This window comes from Uloborus diversus, chromosome 9 (assembly GCF_026930045.1).
Source record: "Uloborus diversus isolate 005 chromosome 9, Udiv.v.3.1, whole genome shotgun sequence".
NCBI classification, from domain to species: Eukaryota; Metazoa; Arthropoda; class Arachnida; order Araneae; family Uloboridae; genus Uloborus; species Uloborus diversus.
This window is the reverse complement of record NC_072739.1, coordinates 119,229,410-119,244,939: the sequence shown is the minus strand read 5'-3', so window position 1 is coordinate 119,244,939 and position 15,530 is coordinate 119,229,410. Positions and strand designations below refer to the sequence as shown.

The 15,530-nt window shown below is 35.0% G+C and overlaps 1 protein-coding gene across 1 annotated transcript in view; it reads right to left on the bottom strand.

Moving 5' to 3' along the window:
* LOC129229975 (zinc finger protein Gfi-1b-like) overlaps positions 1–15,530 on the bottom strand; it is a 101,973-nt gene that overhangs the window by 32,925 nt on the left and 53,518 nt on the right. The window contains exon 3 of the mRNA XM_054864359.1: positions 5,182–5,937. Within this exon, the coding sequence (XP_054720334.1) occupies positions 5,182–5,937 (756 nt within the window). The remainder of the gene's footprint in view (positions 1–5,181; positions 5,938–15,530) is intronic.

Genomic DNA, 15,530 nt, shown 5'->3' with positions numbered 1-15,530 from the left:
TATATGAAAATTCAGCCTTCTACAGAATTCCGTTTTTGAGTTATGCGAGTTACATACATGCTCACCAACATACAGACGTCACTCGTTGTTATTAATTTAGGTTCGGAAAAATAGTTATTTGGTGTCTATACGTTTGCATATGCTGTTGTGGATGAGCCAAAAAACCTAGTCAGTATTCATTTCGGGGTGACTAAAATAGAAATTTAGGCCCAAATTTGAGTGAACATTTTTTCGAGAGCACAATTTTTTCTGTACTTTGCACAAGGAAGTGAAACGAAATCCTCAATGCACCGCAAAAGCATTGTATTTTCACTTTGTTTTATAAACTGAATGTTTCCTTCACTTGTGTTCCTTGTTTGAAAAAAGTTATAATTCATCGGTTTCCAGCAATTTTAGCACTACTGAAGCTATTGTTTCACAACTATTGTTAAAGTGTACTTAAATATGTTTCTATATTTTCACGAAAACAATCGCACAATTATCATTGTCTTTAACAGATTTAATCTTTCCATTTGATTCTATCTTCCGCTACCTTGAAAATACAACTGTCAAATCAAAGAAAATAACAAAATTTAAATAACAAAAACTAATATACGAGCTACTGCCAAACTAAAATTAATCAAGAACATCCCCTTGTACTCTCAAAAACCTTTCCCTTGTGCTTTAAAGAGCAAGAATTTCGTTTGCAAACTGTTTCCATACTAAATTAAATCAAGAGTTAACGCAACTTTAAATTGTAAAACAACTATCCATTCTGTTTGCTGTACTCAAAACTCTGTAAAATGAATCAAAAACAAAAACATGCTTTATTGTATATCAGCTGTGTTACAACGAGGAAACACAAAGCATTTCCCCTAATACCAGCGGTTTAACAAAGCACTTCTAACTGTATTCAGTATTTTGATATCCCTTGCCTTGAAATGTCTAAATTATCGTACCAGATACACGGAGGAATACTACGTCATTCATAACTTCAAACATTTTTTCTTTGATTTGTTCGGTACCAAACCTGATATAGATATGGAAAACTGATATAGCTGTATATGAAATATACCGCCAGCTCAGTCATTACCAGCCGAGGACTGCAGTTTCGTGCTTATTAGCACTCATCAGCCCGGCATAGGAAAGTGACTGAGCCGGAGATGGAAAGTTTGTTTGACACTCTTGACTTCCTTGAGAGGTTTTCCGTGAACCTTTTCTATTGTGTACAGTGGTTAAGAGTTAACATAGTGCAAATTGGCATCCAGTTTGTATTGTCATGTATAAGCTATGGTTAGTTTCTGTTCACATTGAAATTTGTTTTGCTCTATATCTTTGAGAGCATACTTCTGCAAGAAATCAGCGATCAGTTGCTGAAGTACTGAGGGTTTCAAATCCCTATAGTTTCTTGCTATTTACTAATTGTCGCTAGGAAAGCAAGTGTATTGATTGCATTGTGACGTTTTGTAGACCGGCGCAATTGAATATCGCTAAACTGACATACCTGAATATCGCGACATACCTCAATATCGCAAAACTGACAGAGCTGAATATACAGTTCATAAGCAGGTTACTGTGCCTTTAAAGTAAATGAAAAATGGCAGACCGATTAAATCTTATTTGACTCATTTTGCTTTTTTTTAATAGCTTAAGCATAAACTGAGTAATTTCCATCGTAACGAGTCTCTTCGTCATTAAAACATGCTTATATCAGGCGTATCTATCTTTGAAAATGTAAAAATGATTCTCAACGAACAATTTTATGTAATTAAATAAATAGAGAAATGGTTTCGGTATATCTAGCTGAATTTTTAGACAATCTTTCTCTGTATGTCAACTTTCAAGTGTCATTTTTCACGGCCTTTGTTTGGAAAAATCTAAACAAATAGAAATTTCCCCAACAGATACAACACATTCTACAAAATTCACTTTTTTTCCAGAAAATAGATTGCCACTAACATACGGGCATGAACGTATTTATTTAGGTTTTGAGCCTAAAAATAAATTAGTGTGTGGGTTTTGGTACTTTTCCTGTATTAACATTCGCTGTCACTTCTCACAAATCAATCTAGACCTTGCTTTAAGTATTAGATTTGAAATTTCATGCTTTGACTCAAATAGTCCTTCTTATTCTTTTGTAAGTCATTGTCTTCGTTATAGGAATATATTGCGAGGAACTCCAATAATGCCTTCCGGTTTATGTCATAAATACTTTGAAATTATTTTGTGCCATTTATTAAATGCGAACCGTTATACCTCGTTCTTTGCTTTAAATACTGTGACAATTAAAAAACGTAAGAAAGTCATTTGTTTTATTTGAAGAGTACATGGCTCACTGTAAGCTGAATCTCTCAATTCGTGACAACGTAAACATTCAATATTTTGAAATTATTGTAGACACGCACCAAAGTCCTTCAACATCCATACATTTTGTCTGCAAACCACTTCACCGTAACCAAAATGTTTGCATCGAAAAGGGACGGTCCAATGCCGTTGATGAGGCAGCCCTAGAATTCAATCGCCTCGCACAGATCCAACACTCCTACCCCCCCCCCCCCCCGCTCCATCCCTCAAATCATAATCAATCCAGGCAATGCCTTCCTGTTTGCGCCTCGGCCTCTTTTGAGGCTTAAAGTATTGCGGTTCACCGCGTGTCCGCGAAAATTAGGAAATATCCTCTCAGAGCGCTTCAAAATGAATTAGTTCGCGAAGACGGAGGAAGAGGGGGGTGTCTCCCCCCCCCTCTTCCAAGCCCTCAGACTCAGAGATCAAAACCTTTTGCGGCGGGGCTCCGTGTTTTGATTGCTTCGCTATTGGTAAAGTAAGCAACAAAAGCTTCCATCATATTTGGTCTTCCAATTACTGGGGATTTCGGAGACTCGTGATTTAACCCAGCCCTTTTCTTTTTATTTTTTCTCTCTTTCTCTCCCTCTTATCATTATTATTATTTATTCTTGCTTTGAGGAAGACTCTACGCTGGTAATCAGTCCAGTTTAAGTTCCACGCTGGATTCTTTTCCACTTTTTTTGTATTTTTTTCTTAACAAGAAACCTTTTCTGCACAGCGGAGAAAAGTATTACCTTTTCCTAATAGAATTAGGGTGCGGCAATTTGCGAACGCTGGAGAATTAAACTCCCGTGTCCTCCCCCATAATATCACCTGGGGGGATTGGGCAAGGGGAGGACCCCATTCATAGATCAGCAGCGGTGCAAAATGGTAATTGAATTAGTTTCCGCGCAATAACAATCTGTTCACTCGCGTGGGGGATTATAAAAACAAGGAGTCCCAGTAACTCTCTCGCTCTCTCTCTCTCCTTCTGTCCATCCTCTGTTTCTCTCTCATTCGCGCCATCCCCATGAGCTTCAAGTCGTTTCTACCCCGTGGGTCCCTTTCCTGATCACCAAGGCTTTAAAAAGGGGAAAAAAACTGCTATTCATTCCTTTTTTATCGCCACCTTGTAATAAGCGCAGAGTTTAAATTCATCTCCAAAGGGAATTCCTTTTTTTAAATAGTTTTTTTTCATGGCAGTATAGATTTAAAAGAGCAGTCCACTGTTATAAATGAAATGGTCGCTTTTAAATTTTTCTTCCATTTCTCAGTAATTTATTAAATTAATGTGGAAGGTTTTTTTTTTTTTCATTTGAAAGGAAGAACTTTCAGGAAAATTTTACTTGCTGGAGCATTTGTGAACTTCTTCAGCGATGAAGTTTGATGAATTTGGAATATTTATATGCAATAGCATTGAATTTTAATCTGCGTTTTTATTTATTTATTAATGATTTAATTATATTTCAAGCTTCAAAAAAGAGTTTTCATTTTTCAAAAAACAAATTTGTTATCTTTCAGTCTCAGTACTAAAAATCGTAAATTCAAATCAACACTTCAGTTGAGCTTACATAAAGCAATAAAAATACTGAACTGTATGTAGTTGTCAATATACTGGGTTAATGCACCTGCTTTTAGTAAAATGAAGTTAGTTAAATTAGGCAAATTTACGTTATCAATCCTAAAAGATACACTGAAAATCCTAAATACATAAAAATATACGTAATGCTGTAAAAGTATCTTTACCTGCCTACGGCAGTATAATAATCTATTTATATAAAAATCAATGTCCTGAGATAACATATATATATATATATATATATATATATATATATATATATATATATATATATATATATATATATATATATATATATATATATATATATATATATATATATATATCAACGCACAGTCAATACCGCTGATACCTCAGACTTGAAATTTGGCAGGCATGTCCACATGATTACGAAAGTATCCACTAAGAAAGGATTTTTCAAAATATCAATAAGTTCGGGAGAAATTAATTAAAACCTCTTAATTTCTGCGAAATTAAAACCTGTCATTGAAATTTAAATTCCTTACTTTCGAAGGCTTTCCTCCATTCAAATCATTATTCAGTACTTCATCTCAACTTTTGGTCGATAGCGAATCTTAAATTTGATATCGTTTTTGTTTCTCACGTGATTCTTCGAGGCTTTTCTAAAGTCGAATAATAATGTTTCTGTCTTTTGCTTTCTCCTTTTGAATTTAAAAGAGTGCAATTTCCTGTAAAAGTTAGCTTTGCAATAACCGTTAATAAGTCACAAGGACAGACATTAAAAGTAGCAGGGATCGATTTAAGAGAAGACTGTTTTTCACACGGCCAATTTTATGTGGCTTGCTTCAGAGTCAGTTCATCAAGCAGCTTAATAATTTTAGAACAGAAAAAAAAAACCAAAAATGTTGTATACAAATAACTTCTTGCTTAAACATAGTAATAACAATAAAATGTGAATGGCCTGTGTTTGCAAAGAAAATCAATACTTTAAAAGGATCGTTAAGGACAGTTAAGGATCGGTTAAGGACAAGGGCATATTTATAAGGAGTCCAGGTACCCCGGGACCCTCCCAAAATTAGAAAAAAAATATAGACACTAAGTATTTATTATAGGGGATTTTCGTAACTAGGTGCACCAAGCACTGTTATCCCCTGTTAATTTCATTACCCGAGCAGTGCTGGGTACGGGAATGCTAGTACGCTATAAAGAATAAATGTATGTCATTAATATATTCTTTAACGATATATTTATGTAATTATTCACGAATCAGTTTAATTAGACGTTCTAAGAGATTCTATAACCAAAAGTTGAAGGCACAAAAGCCATTTGACACTTACCGGTATGTATGTACGTGTGCTTCTTCATGTCTGATTTCTGGTGGAACCTTTTCCCACAGTACTGGCAAGGATAGGGTCTAGTGTCAGAGTGAATTAGGAGGTGCGTCGACAAGGTAGATGATCGCTTGAAAGACTTGCCACACTGTTTGCACTCGAAAGTCCTCTCTGCAGTGTGGATGGCACGATGCTGGCTCAGACTGACTTCGTGGCCAAAAGTCTTGTTGCAGAGTTCACATGCGAACGGCCTCTTACCACTGTGCGAGCGACGTGCATGTACTTCCAAGCCATGCGGAGTACTGAACATTTTGTCACATTTGACACAAGAGTACACATCTCCTCCTGTAGGAGAAGCCTTCAGGACACCATCAGGGCTGGCAGGGGACTTGTCGTGTCCTCCAGTGCCGAAACTATACAAGGATAAGCCAAAACAGGAGAGTCCAGCTGCTGCAGCAGCAAATGCTGGTCTGAACAAATGGCTCGATGCCACGTCCTGTGTCGAAGCGCCCAGGACATGCCTAGGACTTCCGTCTGACGTCTTTGCCGAACTGATTTGGGATTGACTTCGGAAAAGGCTGTTCGTCAGCGCACTTCCGGGACATCCTGTTACGGGCACAGGTCTGACCCTTAAGTCTGTAGGCCAAGTCGTTAGTCCAAGTGGTTTGAACTCACCTAGGGCCAATGGTGTGAGAGAAGATCGAAAATCTTTCTCTGCTCCACAGGTATCCCAGGGGGATGGGTTTTCACCGGTTAATCTAGCTGAAATGGTATTAAAAAAATAAAGAAAATCGTATCACTTTCACGTTTATCATAAAACATGCACAAACATAAGTTTCATTTTTCAGATACTTTATTGGTGTTCCTTACTTTTTGCCGACACGAAATTTCCTTCCCTAATGGTTTTCAGTTTCAACCTTATTTTTTGATGTATTTAAAGGGAAGAAAATTTTAAATGTCAGCGAAAAGTAGTGTAAAGCACTTTATTAACCCTAAAAAGTACATCTTATGACAAAGAATCAATAAAAATAGCAAGAGAATCAATAAAAATAAAATCAATGAAAATTGCAAAAAGGCATCAAATATTGCTAGCTCGAAAATAAAATGACACACATGAAAGGAAAAAATAAATGCACAAACAGAGAGCACATGATTAGATAAAATGTTGTAGTACATGTACATAAAATGCTCATACTGCGCGTGACACGCAGGCGCATACACTCCCTACGAATTTTCTATTTACAAACACTGCGCCTTCCTCCTGTGTGTCCAAAATAAAATACCTCACCGGAAGGCAAGTTGCAACATTCTCTGTAGGTGGAAAATTCCTGGTATATTTCAAAAATGATGAAATTTCCCAGAATTAATATGTTAGGACTATTTTCTTGAAAATAATAATATTGTTAAGGGGGTTAAATATGGTTTTCAAGGGCGCCCCGTTGGGAGGTCACGAGAAGTTACTGTGACCTTCCAAAAAGTTTCTTATTCGGCAAATTTTGTCAGATGATTCGGCAAGTTTGGAGACACTGTTCCAATATTGCTGTGTTTTAAATGCAATTTAAATTGCAATTTTATCATTTGGCAAATTGTGCATTTTTCTCCTACTAAATGTTTAGTTCGGGGCACCCTTGACTATATTTCCCTTGGGATTTTTTTTTTTAAATTTAGAACGAAGTGTTTTGGGCGATTCTCGAAAAAAAGTCTCAAAAAAGTTTTTATCTTTTCCAGCTAACCAAAGCCTTCAAAAAATAACGCTGTTGAGGAATAATACATACTTTAATATACTATCGAAGCATAACATTTAATTCCATATTTAATTAATAATTACTTGAATAAAATAAAAAACTTAGCGTTACGCACGGGACATTTTTTTGAGAATCGCCCTTTTACCCAATCAGACTTTTTTTGAAAGATTACAATTGTACCCAAAAATTAGCAAAATGACAAATTTTCAGGCACAAGAGATTATTTTCAGTAGATCAGTTTATTAATTAAATATAGAGATTTTCTTAAAAAGAATTATTTTCATGCCTCTACAACGTTCATTTGTGGCTTTTGCTGTTTGTACATCTGGGTGTAGCTGTTCACTTTGCTGATTCATAGTATTTTGAAGTTATATTTACCTTGACTTTATCATACAAAAATTTTGTTTTTAGTTGGAAACCGTAACCTTTCTATCAGTAAAACTGCTTTATAGAAATATTTTCGACGCCGTTAGCTGCATAAAACTATGTGCATAAATCTCAGTTCAAAACTGAAAGAATTGAACGCAATCGCCATATTTAAATGTCAGATGTCTTTTTCTGTTAAGCCAAATAAATGTGAACATGCTTTCCAGTCGTTTTCCCTCTTTCAGCAGATACTAAATAGAAAAAGTCTTGAAAAAGGGTAAAAGTGGGAGAGACGCCATACCTTCAGAAAATCAGTGATTAAGAAAGAACTACTGGCTATATTTCCCACTGTTTTTATTTACTCATAGACACTTTCTTCAGAACGTATCAGTTCTTGTTCGACTGTGCTCAAGTGTGACGTGTGTGTGACGAAAAGATTATTTTAGTACGAGCATATTTCGACGAAAGTTTTGAGTCGCTGCGGTTTCAAAAAGAGTTAAATGTAAAGCAAAGACAACGTAATGTAAAAACTGGTTTTAATGTTTGATTTAGCTTGTTATTAACTTATTTTAACTACATTTTGCAATATATGTTAATACTTACAAAATTTATACCTATGTGGCATCTTTCCCACATAATGAGGAGAGATGCCAAACTTTTCAAACGTGTAAATGAAGGGGTGTTCTGTTTATTATTTTTTTGTTTTTAGAAAGCAAAGAAAATGCGCGAGGAAGCATACGGTAATCAAGGCACAGTGGAGTGAAGATAACTTAATTCTGGATATTGAAAAAGTAAAAAAAAGGAGAAACATCGAAACATGAAGCTCAAAAACCTCAAGGAATGCCGTGGGAAATGCAACATCAGGTTTTAAAGCTTGTGGAATATTTCCACTCACTCCTAATGCTATTCCACATCATTTCTTTGCTATAACTGGTTTAATTGAAGCAGCTAATCCTGAAATTCCTCTTGGAAGTGCTGGCACTCCAGCTCAGTCTTCACAAAAGTTATCAACTTCGAGACAAACATCCATTAGTAAAGAAACCCCTACAAAGATGCTTCAGAAGTCTTATCCAATCTCAAAACTACCTAGCTCGACAGTGAAGCGAAAACAAGTTGCTTGTAGGCGCGGAATGCAGAGAAAATTATTATTTAACAAAAAACACTGACTGGATTAAACGCCAAAAAAGGCTGCATGAGTCATGTACAATGTACGCACCGCATTGTAATAATTGTGGCAGGGATATAATCCGTAAAATTTTCAAAAACAGGGAATTATAACATATATGGCATTTGTCCCACACTACATGGCGTCTCTCTCACACGTTATGGGAGAGATGGCCTGATGTCAACTTACAATTTTTATTTTTTATTTCTTTTTTATTCAAGTCTAAAACTCGTTAATGGTAATTTTAATACTTAATAATAGTGAAAATTTAAAATCAAACATACAGGGTTGATTTGTATTGCATTTTGAATTTTTTATCCAATTTCTCCAAAAAGTATGGCGTCTCTCCCACTTTTACCCTATTACAATTACTTCAAGATTTTCTAAAATATTTTTTCATGTTAGTTTGGAGCTGAATTTATATTTGATTTTTTCAGTCTTTCTATATTATGAACATTGAACATCTGTGTTTGAAACATTAGTTTAAGTTATGTATATCAAAGTTTTACTCAGTTATGTTTTCTGCAGCGCTTTGGAATTTCATCTCAATATTTCAGTTGGGTTATATTCGTTTCGTTGTTTCATAAAATATCTCAAATGTTGTTTAGATAAACTCCGCCAACACAATTTTTGAATAAATGTATCTAATGATTCATAAGCTTTGTGGTATTTTTTTTCATTAATTTAGTTTAGCACGAATCTAATGCATGTATTTTTCCAACTGTTTCAAGCGTTACTTTGAATCAGATATTGACTTACAAGGAAGTACAAACAGTAATATATCTGATGTACTCTTATTTCACAGCTACAAGAGCACCTTCTTCAGTACTCAAAAATTCAACAAAAAGTTGACATATTTCAATCTACAATCGATTAAAGAGAATAATTTGCAATATCATACTTAATTGAAATACTTATGAGCAGTAAAACCTAAAAGTATACGAAATGCTGTTAGATAAATGCTTTTAGAACTAAACATAAAAATCTTTTGCAAATGTTTTACAAGAAATGCAGCAGACTAGATCTAATAACCAATGAATTATCTCCGCCATCGTTGACATAAATATTAGAGACCCTCAACACACCGAATCGACAATTCATTCTCAAAAAAAAAAAAAAAAAAACTCAATATTTTATGCATTAAATTTTGCACCAGACCGTTTCTCAACCCTTCTTTTGCAATATTTCTTCTGGGAAATATCATTTCCTTTTCATAAGAAGGCTCCAATAAAAAATCCATTCATCCTCCGAAAACGTCACTTCTCACCTTGTGGTTATTTACCTTCAGCCAAATCCTGTTTACTCTTCAGAAAACCTTATTTTCTGGTTTCCAAAAATCGTCTTTGCATCATTTTGTCGCGTGATATGCCTATCCCGATACAGATGATGCCTTTGTTGTATTCATCTGTATCACATGTGACGATCGCGATTGGATAAGATGAGAAAGTTTGAATACTCTCCTACAACGCTTCGTCGCCTTTTGTCATCTATATCCAAGGCAACTCCTAGACACCTTTACATTGTATTGGATGATATTGTGTTTATAGGGTTGCCGTAGTCTTTCAAGAAAGGGTGCCAACTGCTCATAGTAGCCACGATGCCTTGAAAATTGTGCATTTCATGAAGCAATAAAATGCATACTATTTTAATCAACAGCGACACATATTTCCGTTTTAAAATTATGCGATACAAGCAATCAAAATAATGGACATTAAGGGAAATTTAAACTTTTGCCACACCTGGGATAGATGCTGCACCTTTTGTGTTTCTTGTAATTATTGATAGAAGTCACACTTGAAGTATAGGTGCAAAATGAAATTTCTTTATCCGGTGTTTGACGTGAGTCGCAATTCGATAATTACTTTTGGCTATATAGTAGTAATTTTTAGTAAAGCGCATGATTTTCCTACCGAAACTATTAAACTTTGTGCTACAATAATTTTGTCCTCGGAATGTGGTAACCGTACGCAATTTTGAAGTCAAAACTAAGTGTAAGTTTTCTAAAGAGTACTTTGTGCCTGAATACGCCATTTATCTTTACATGGGCAGGCAACTATGGTATGCGGGTTCTAAACCGTTCAATAGGGTTTACATGCCACGTCGTGTTCCAGTATAGATGACGCTGTTTCTCTTTACGTGATGCACTGTTTTAAAAAATCCTTAAATTTTACGGTAAGAGTTACTGGCATCCATGTTGCCAGTAACTTTTACCGCATTTAGTTTAATAAGTAACTATTTTAATGTAAAATTTTATGGTAGAATAAACGAGAGTTAAAACACTCAAAATGCGGACTGTAGGTTTGATCTCACGACCTTCGGATTAGCTGGCGGCTTTGCTACCAACCATACGAGTTGGGATACATCGAGTGAGGGGAAATACGGTGTTATATGTTTCGTGCGGTAAGTCATCTGGTGTTGCAATTGGCTCTCAATCGTTTATTTTGTCGGTGCAATTTGCTGTATTTTTTTCTGCACTGTAAATGCTTATTTTACAGTAATATTTACCGTAAAAGCTCCTTGAATTTTTAACAGTGTGCCATTATTGCTGAGATTGAACTTTATCTAAGCATGTCTTGTTCTACTATGCTTCTGATTTTTATATTACCGGAGTATGTTTTGTGGGTTTGATTAATATTATGAAAATTTTCTCCTTTTTTCTAGCAACAATCGAGATCATTTGTTAAGTACCAATCAATGCCCAATAAAACAAACATAAGCAAAAAATATGATGCGTAATAAATCGTAAAAGTACATTTACTAATGCATGATTCTCTCTCTCTCTCTATTTTTTAAAAATGAAGTTACATTATTTTCAATACTTTAGCGTTTCTTAATGAGATAGTCACTCGAACCTGTTTTTTTATAGACATTTCAAACTCAAAAGGCAGATTATTTAGCGTGAGTTGTCCATTTAGGTGTTTTCATTTCTAGTCTTTAGTCTAAAAATAAAACTCTTATCCTTTTTATCAGCTAATAGCTAAATTTTATACTTTTTTCTCTACACTTCAGTTTTTCTTCTTTTTCAAGACTAGAAGATATTTGCTTAAGCTTGAGTTCATCTCGCTAATTGCATTCGATGACCATTACTGAAAGAGTCACAAAATTAGCTTAGGTCGCATGTTTTCCCTGCATAAGTTAATTTTTCGCAGTGGAAAAACTGTTCCTTGTAACCCCAAAATACGTGTCAGCAATTTCTACTCCTTATTTGTTCAATGTTCACTGATCGCATAAAGCTAAACATTTTATTTGTCACGAAATAGTAGCTCCATGTATTTCCGTGTAAGATTCCAGAATTTGTTTTTCCTTTATTTCAAAACAAGGAACTCAGGTGGATTTGTCAATTAAAAAAAAAAAAAAACTCCAGATAAACAAAATATGATGGTATGTGTGTCACGAGATTACCAACCCCGGAAGCAGCGCATCTTTGCCATCCAATGGCAACCCCCTGACAGAGGATGCGAAACCGCAGTGTATCAGTCAGTCAAGTGATGGGAATAAAGCTGTAACCGCGGTGGGCGTAGCAATCATAGGTTCGCGATCCGAGAGCCCAGCGTAGCGTAAATCATTAGCGGGCCGGGGCGGACGGGAGAAACGCCAGATGTCTTCACGCCGAACGCAACCAAATCCTTTGCCCTCAGTTTATTGGCAGCAGTCTCTAATCCCGGCCTGCCTGCGCCGGGGGAGCGACGCTTGCGCCGAATCGCGCCTCTGTCAATACCTGTGGGCGAACCCTTGCTGTTTTTTTCTCCCCAAGCAGACTCTCCGCGCGGAGAAGAGTGGTGTAACGGGGCAGCCGGAGAGGTTTTTTTTTTATGTTTCTGTGTTTAGGTAGAAAAGCAAGCGAACAAGATACGGTCATTCAGGCCTAGACAGCTCGTACTGGGGGGTAACTGCCACCTTGTTCTTAAAATTAAAGGGACCTTGTCCCTCTCTTTTTAGAGTTAAAAAATAATGATCGATTGAAAAATGATTTTTTTACAGGGTGATTTGATTTATTTCATGAAAACGAAAACTAAAAATTACAAATAATTGCACTTTTCTCATATTATTTCATAAGAATAGAATTTTTAATTGGAAAGGAGACTTTTAAATCCTAATTTTTGAGACTATGTATCATATTCTTGGAGATCTTTTAACCAGTAATGTTAAAATCCAATATTATAGCCCAATTTTACAAAAGAAAAAAATCAACTATAGTGGTGATATCCACTAACCCCCTCACTTTTTTTGACCTCCCAATTTTTTTGGTGTATCATCCGCCTGTGCATTCAGAGTTACTTGGATTACTATTTTAATTGCCTCAATCATCTTTTGATAATGCTATTGCATCTATTCTCATAAAACTGAAAAAAAAAACTACTGAAACAAAAATTAGGAAATAATTGTTGCAAGAACAACAATTATTAAGCTAGTTTCAAGTTGTAAAGTGTGAACAGTGGTGTGATGGGGTAGTCGGAGAGAGGTTTTTTATGCTTCATTTCTTGGGTAAAAAAGCAAAGAATGGTCATTCTCACGAAAATAGTGCACATCTCCGATACTTTTGAACTTTTAAAAGTAATTTCAATAGTTGACCGCAATTACTAATTGTATTATCGATTCTACGTTTAGTTGTGTACAATCAAATATCGATGGTTTGTATAGTAGGCTATTCCATGAAAAGAGCAGACGTTTTATTCCGCCAGTAACGGTTAATATATTTCATTAAAAATAATAGTTTTGAAAGGTGATGGACAAAACGTTTTACGCTTGCGGTTTCTTAAGCAACAAAATTTTGTTCATTATTTTTTTTTTTCATTATTTTAACAAAAATAAATATATTAACTGTCATGTGCTGGACAAAATGTCCATTTTCACATGAAATGGCTGAAATAAATTATCTTTACTAATAATAAAGCTAAAAGTCTGGATCTTTTTATGTCTGGATGTCTGATACGCGCATAGCGCCTAGACCATTCGGCCGATTTTCATGAAATTTGGCACGCAATTAGTTAGTAGCATAGAAGTGAGCATCTCGAAGTGATTTTTCGATCCGATTTTGTTCTTTTTCTATTCCAATTTTAAGCTCATTTTGCAGAGCAAATTATCATAACATGGACGAGCAAATTAGAACATGGACGAGAAAATGCAGCACAAAACTTTCAAGGCAGCAATGGAGCCTCTTCATCTATGTGAACGCTCTCAACACGCAACAAAAAAGTCACGAGCAAACACTCCTCAGTAAAAAGGCATATTTATACATACCAAATGAGTCCTTCATATTTAATAAATATATTTTTATTTTAAACATGAAGGAGAATATGAAATGACGAAGCTGTAATTGTAAGAGTTAAAACATCATTAAGGAGCTGATGTGTGCATCACATGACTTCCTTTTACTCCAATTTAATGTCATTTCCACATTTTTGGCAATTTTAATGTGATTCAATTGTTTACTCTCTAAATATCACCAACAGTAGTCAAAATGAAACCAAATTTAAAAAAAAAAGCCAAATTTGTCGCCAAGTTGGCGAAAAAACTTGGCGACCAAAAGACTGGCGATATATCGCCAAGTGTCCGACAAATTATAACACCACTTGAGTTTACATCGAAATTAACAACGATTTCCCCACAAAAAGGGGCAAAAGACCCCCTTAGGAACATCCGAACGCAACCAAAAGAGAAGGTGCACAACTAGACTCCACTAGAAGTCTACGTGCCCAATTTCAAATTTCTAGGACATACCGTTTTTGAGTTATGCGAGATACATACACACATACACACATACACACAGACGCACATACATACGCACATACATACGTACATACGGACGTCATTCGTTGTAATTAACTCGGGGGTCGTCAAAATGAATATTTCGGGTGTCTCTACGTTTCTAGGCATATATCCACGTGTGCTCGGGTCGAAAAAAACTCAACATTAATTCGGGGGTGAGCAAAATGGAAATTAAGGTCGAATTTTGAGTGAAAATTTTTTCGCGAATACAATACTTCTTTTTTTTTGGAAAAGGAAGTAAAAATTGGCTGTAATGCAACAACGGTATAGAATATCAGTTAACTTTATGCTTTTTGTGTAACTATAACTTTTATTTACAATTAGAAAAAAGATTTAAAAACGTCTTTGTTCACTCTGTTGCACTTCGTGTGTAACAGCCAGAAATTATAGCTTTATAGTTGCAAATAAGATCTTAAGTTGCTCAAATTTTTATTTAAATAAGTTATTTTAGAACACATTGATCCCATAGTTAAAAGGTATACTAAGAGGCACGATAACTTTACATCAGATAAATAATTATTTTTAAATATCTTATGCAAGTGGTAGAGGAATGTGGGGCAGAGTGAAATAGTAAAGATAACTCAAGGCCATCCCACGGAAAACCGTCATTTTTTCCCACGCGTGAAACTTCATAAATTTTATTAAAAATAATAATTGAAAAATGTAACGAACAAAATTTTGTTGCTTAAGGAAATAACAAACGTATATGAGATTTCTTGTGCAAAACATTTTGTCATTACCTTCCAAAATTAATATTATTATTTAATGAAATATAGGAATCGTCACGTGCTTTTCAATGGAATAGCCGTTTTCAATGAAAATACAGTTTTCAACGGAATGGCCATATAAATACTTTTTTTTCAACCGTTTACATTATTATTTCTCAACAAATAAGATGTGTTTCTTTTTTGTTGGAACCTTAGCTTTAAAAACTTACCATTTTTTTCGTCACTGCTATACTAATAGAGCAAAAAATTAAGTAATGCGTACAGCAAATAACAAGAGGTTGACTTTGGCCGTCCTGCACGTGACGCAAGCAAATAAATTAAAATTTAAGTAATAAAGTTATTTAATAAAATAAACTGTGTCAGGAGTATCTGTATATCAAATGTAAAGATTAAAAAATGTGCTCCCACCTGTTTAATTTAAATATTAAGACCTACAACAAAATGTTGGTGAAATTATAGAGTCGGATTGTACCACACTTGACGGTGGAATGATCACTAACCTTTTTCAAAGTAAACAAAATGGAAATTTCTATTGAAAGATCCAGTGCATAAAAGAGAATAATATATTTTATAATAAAACTT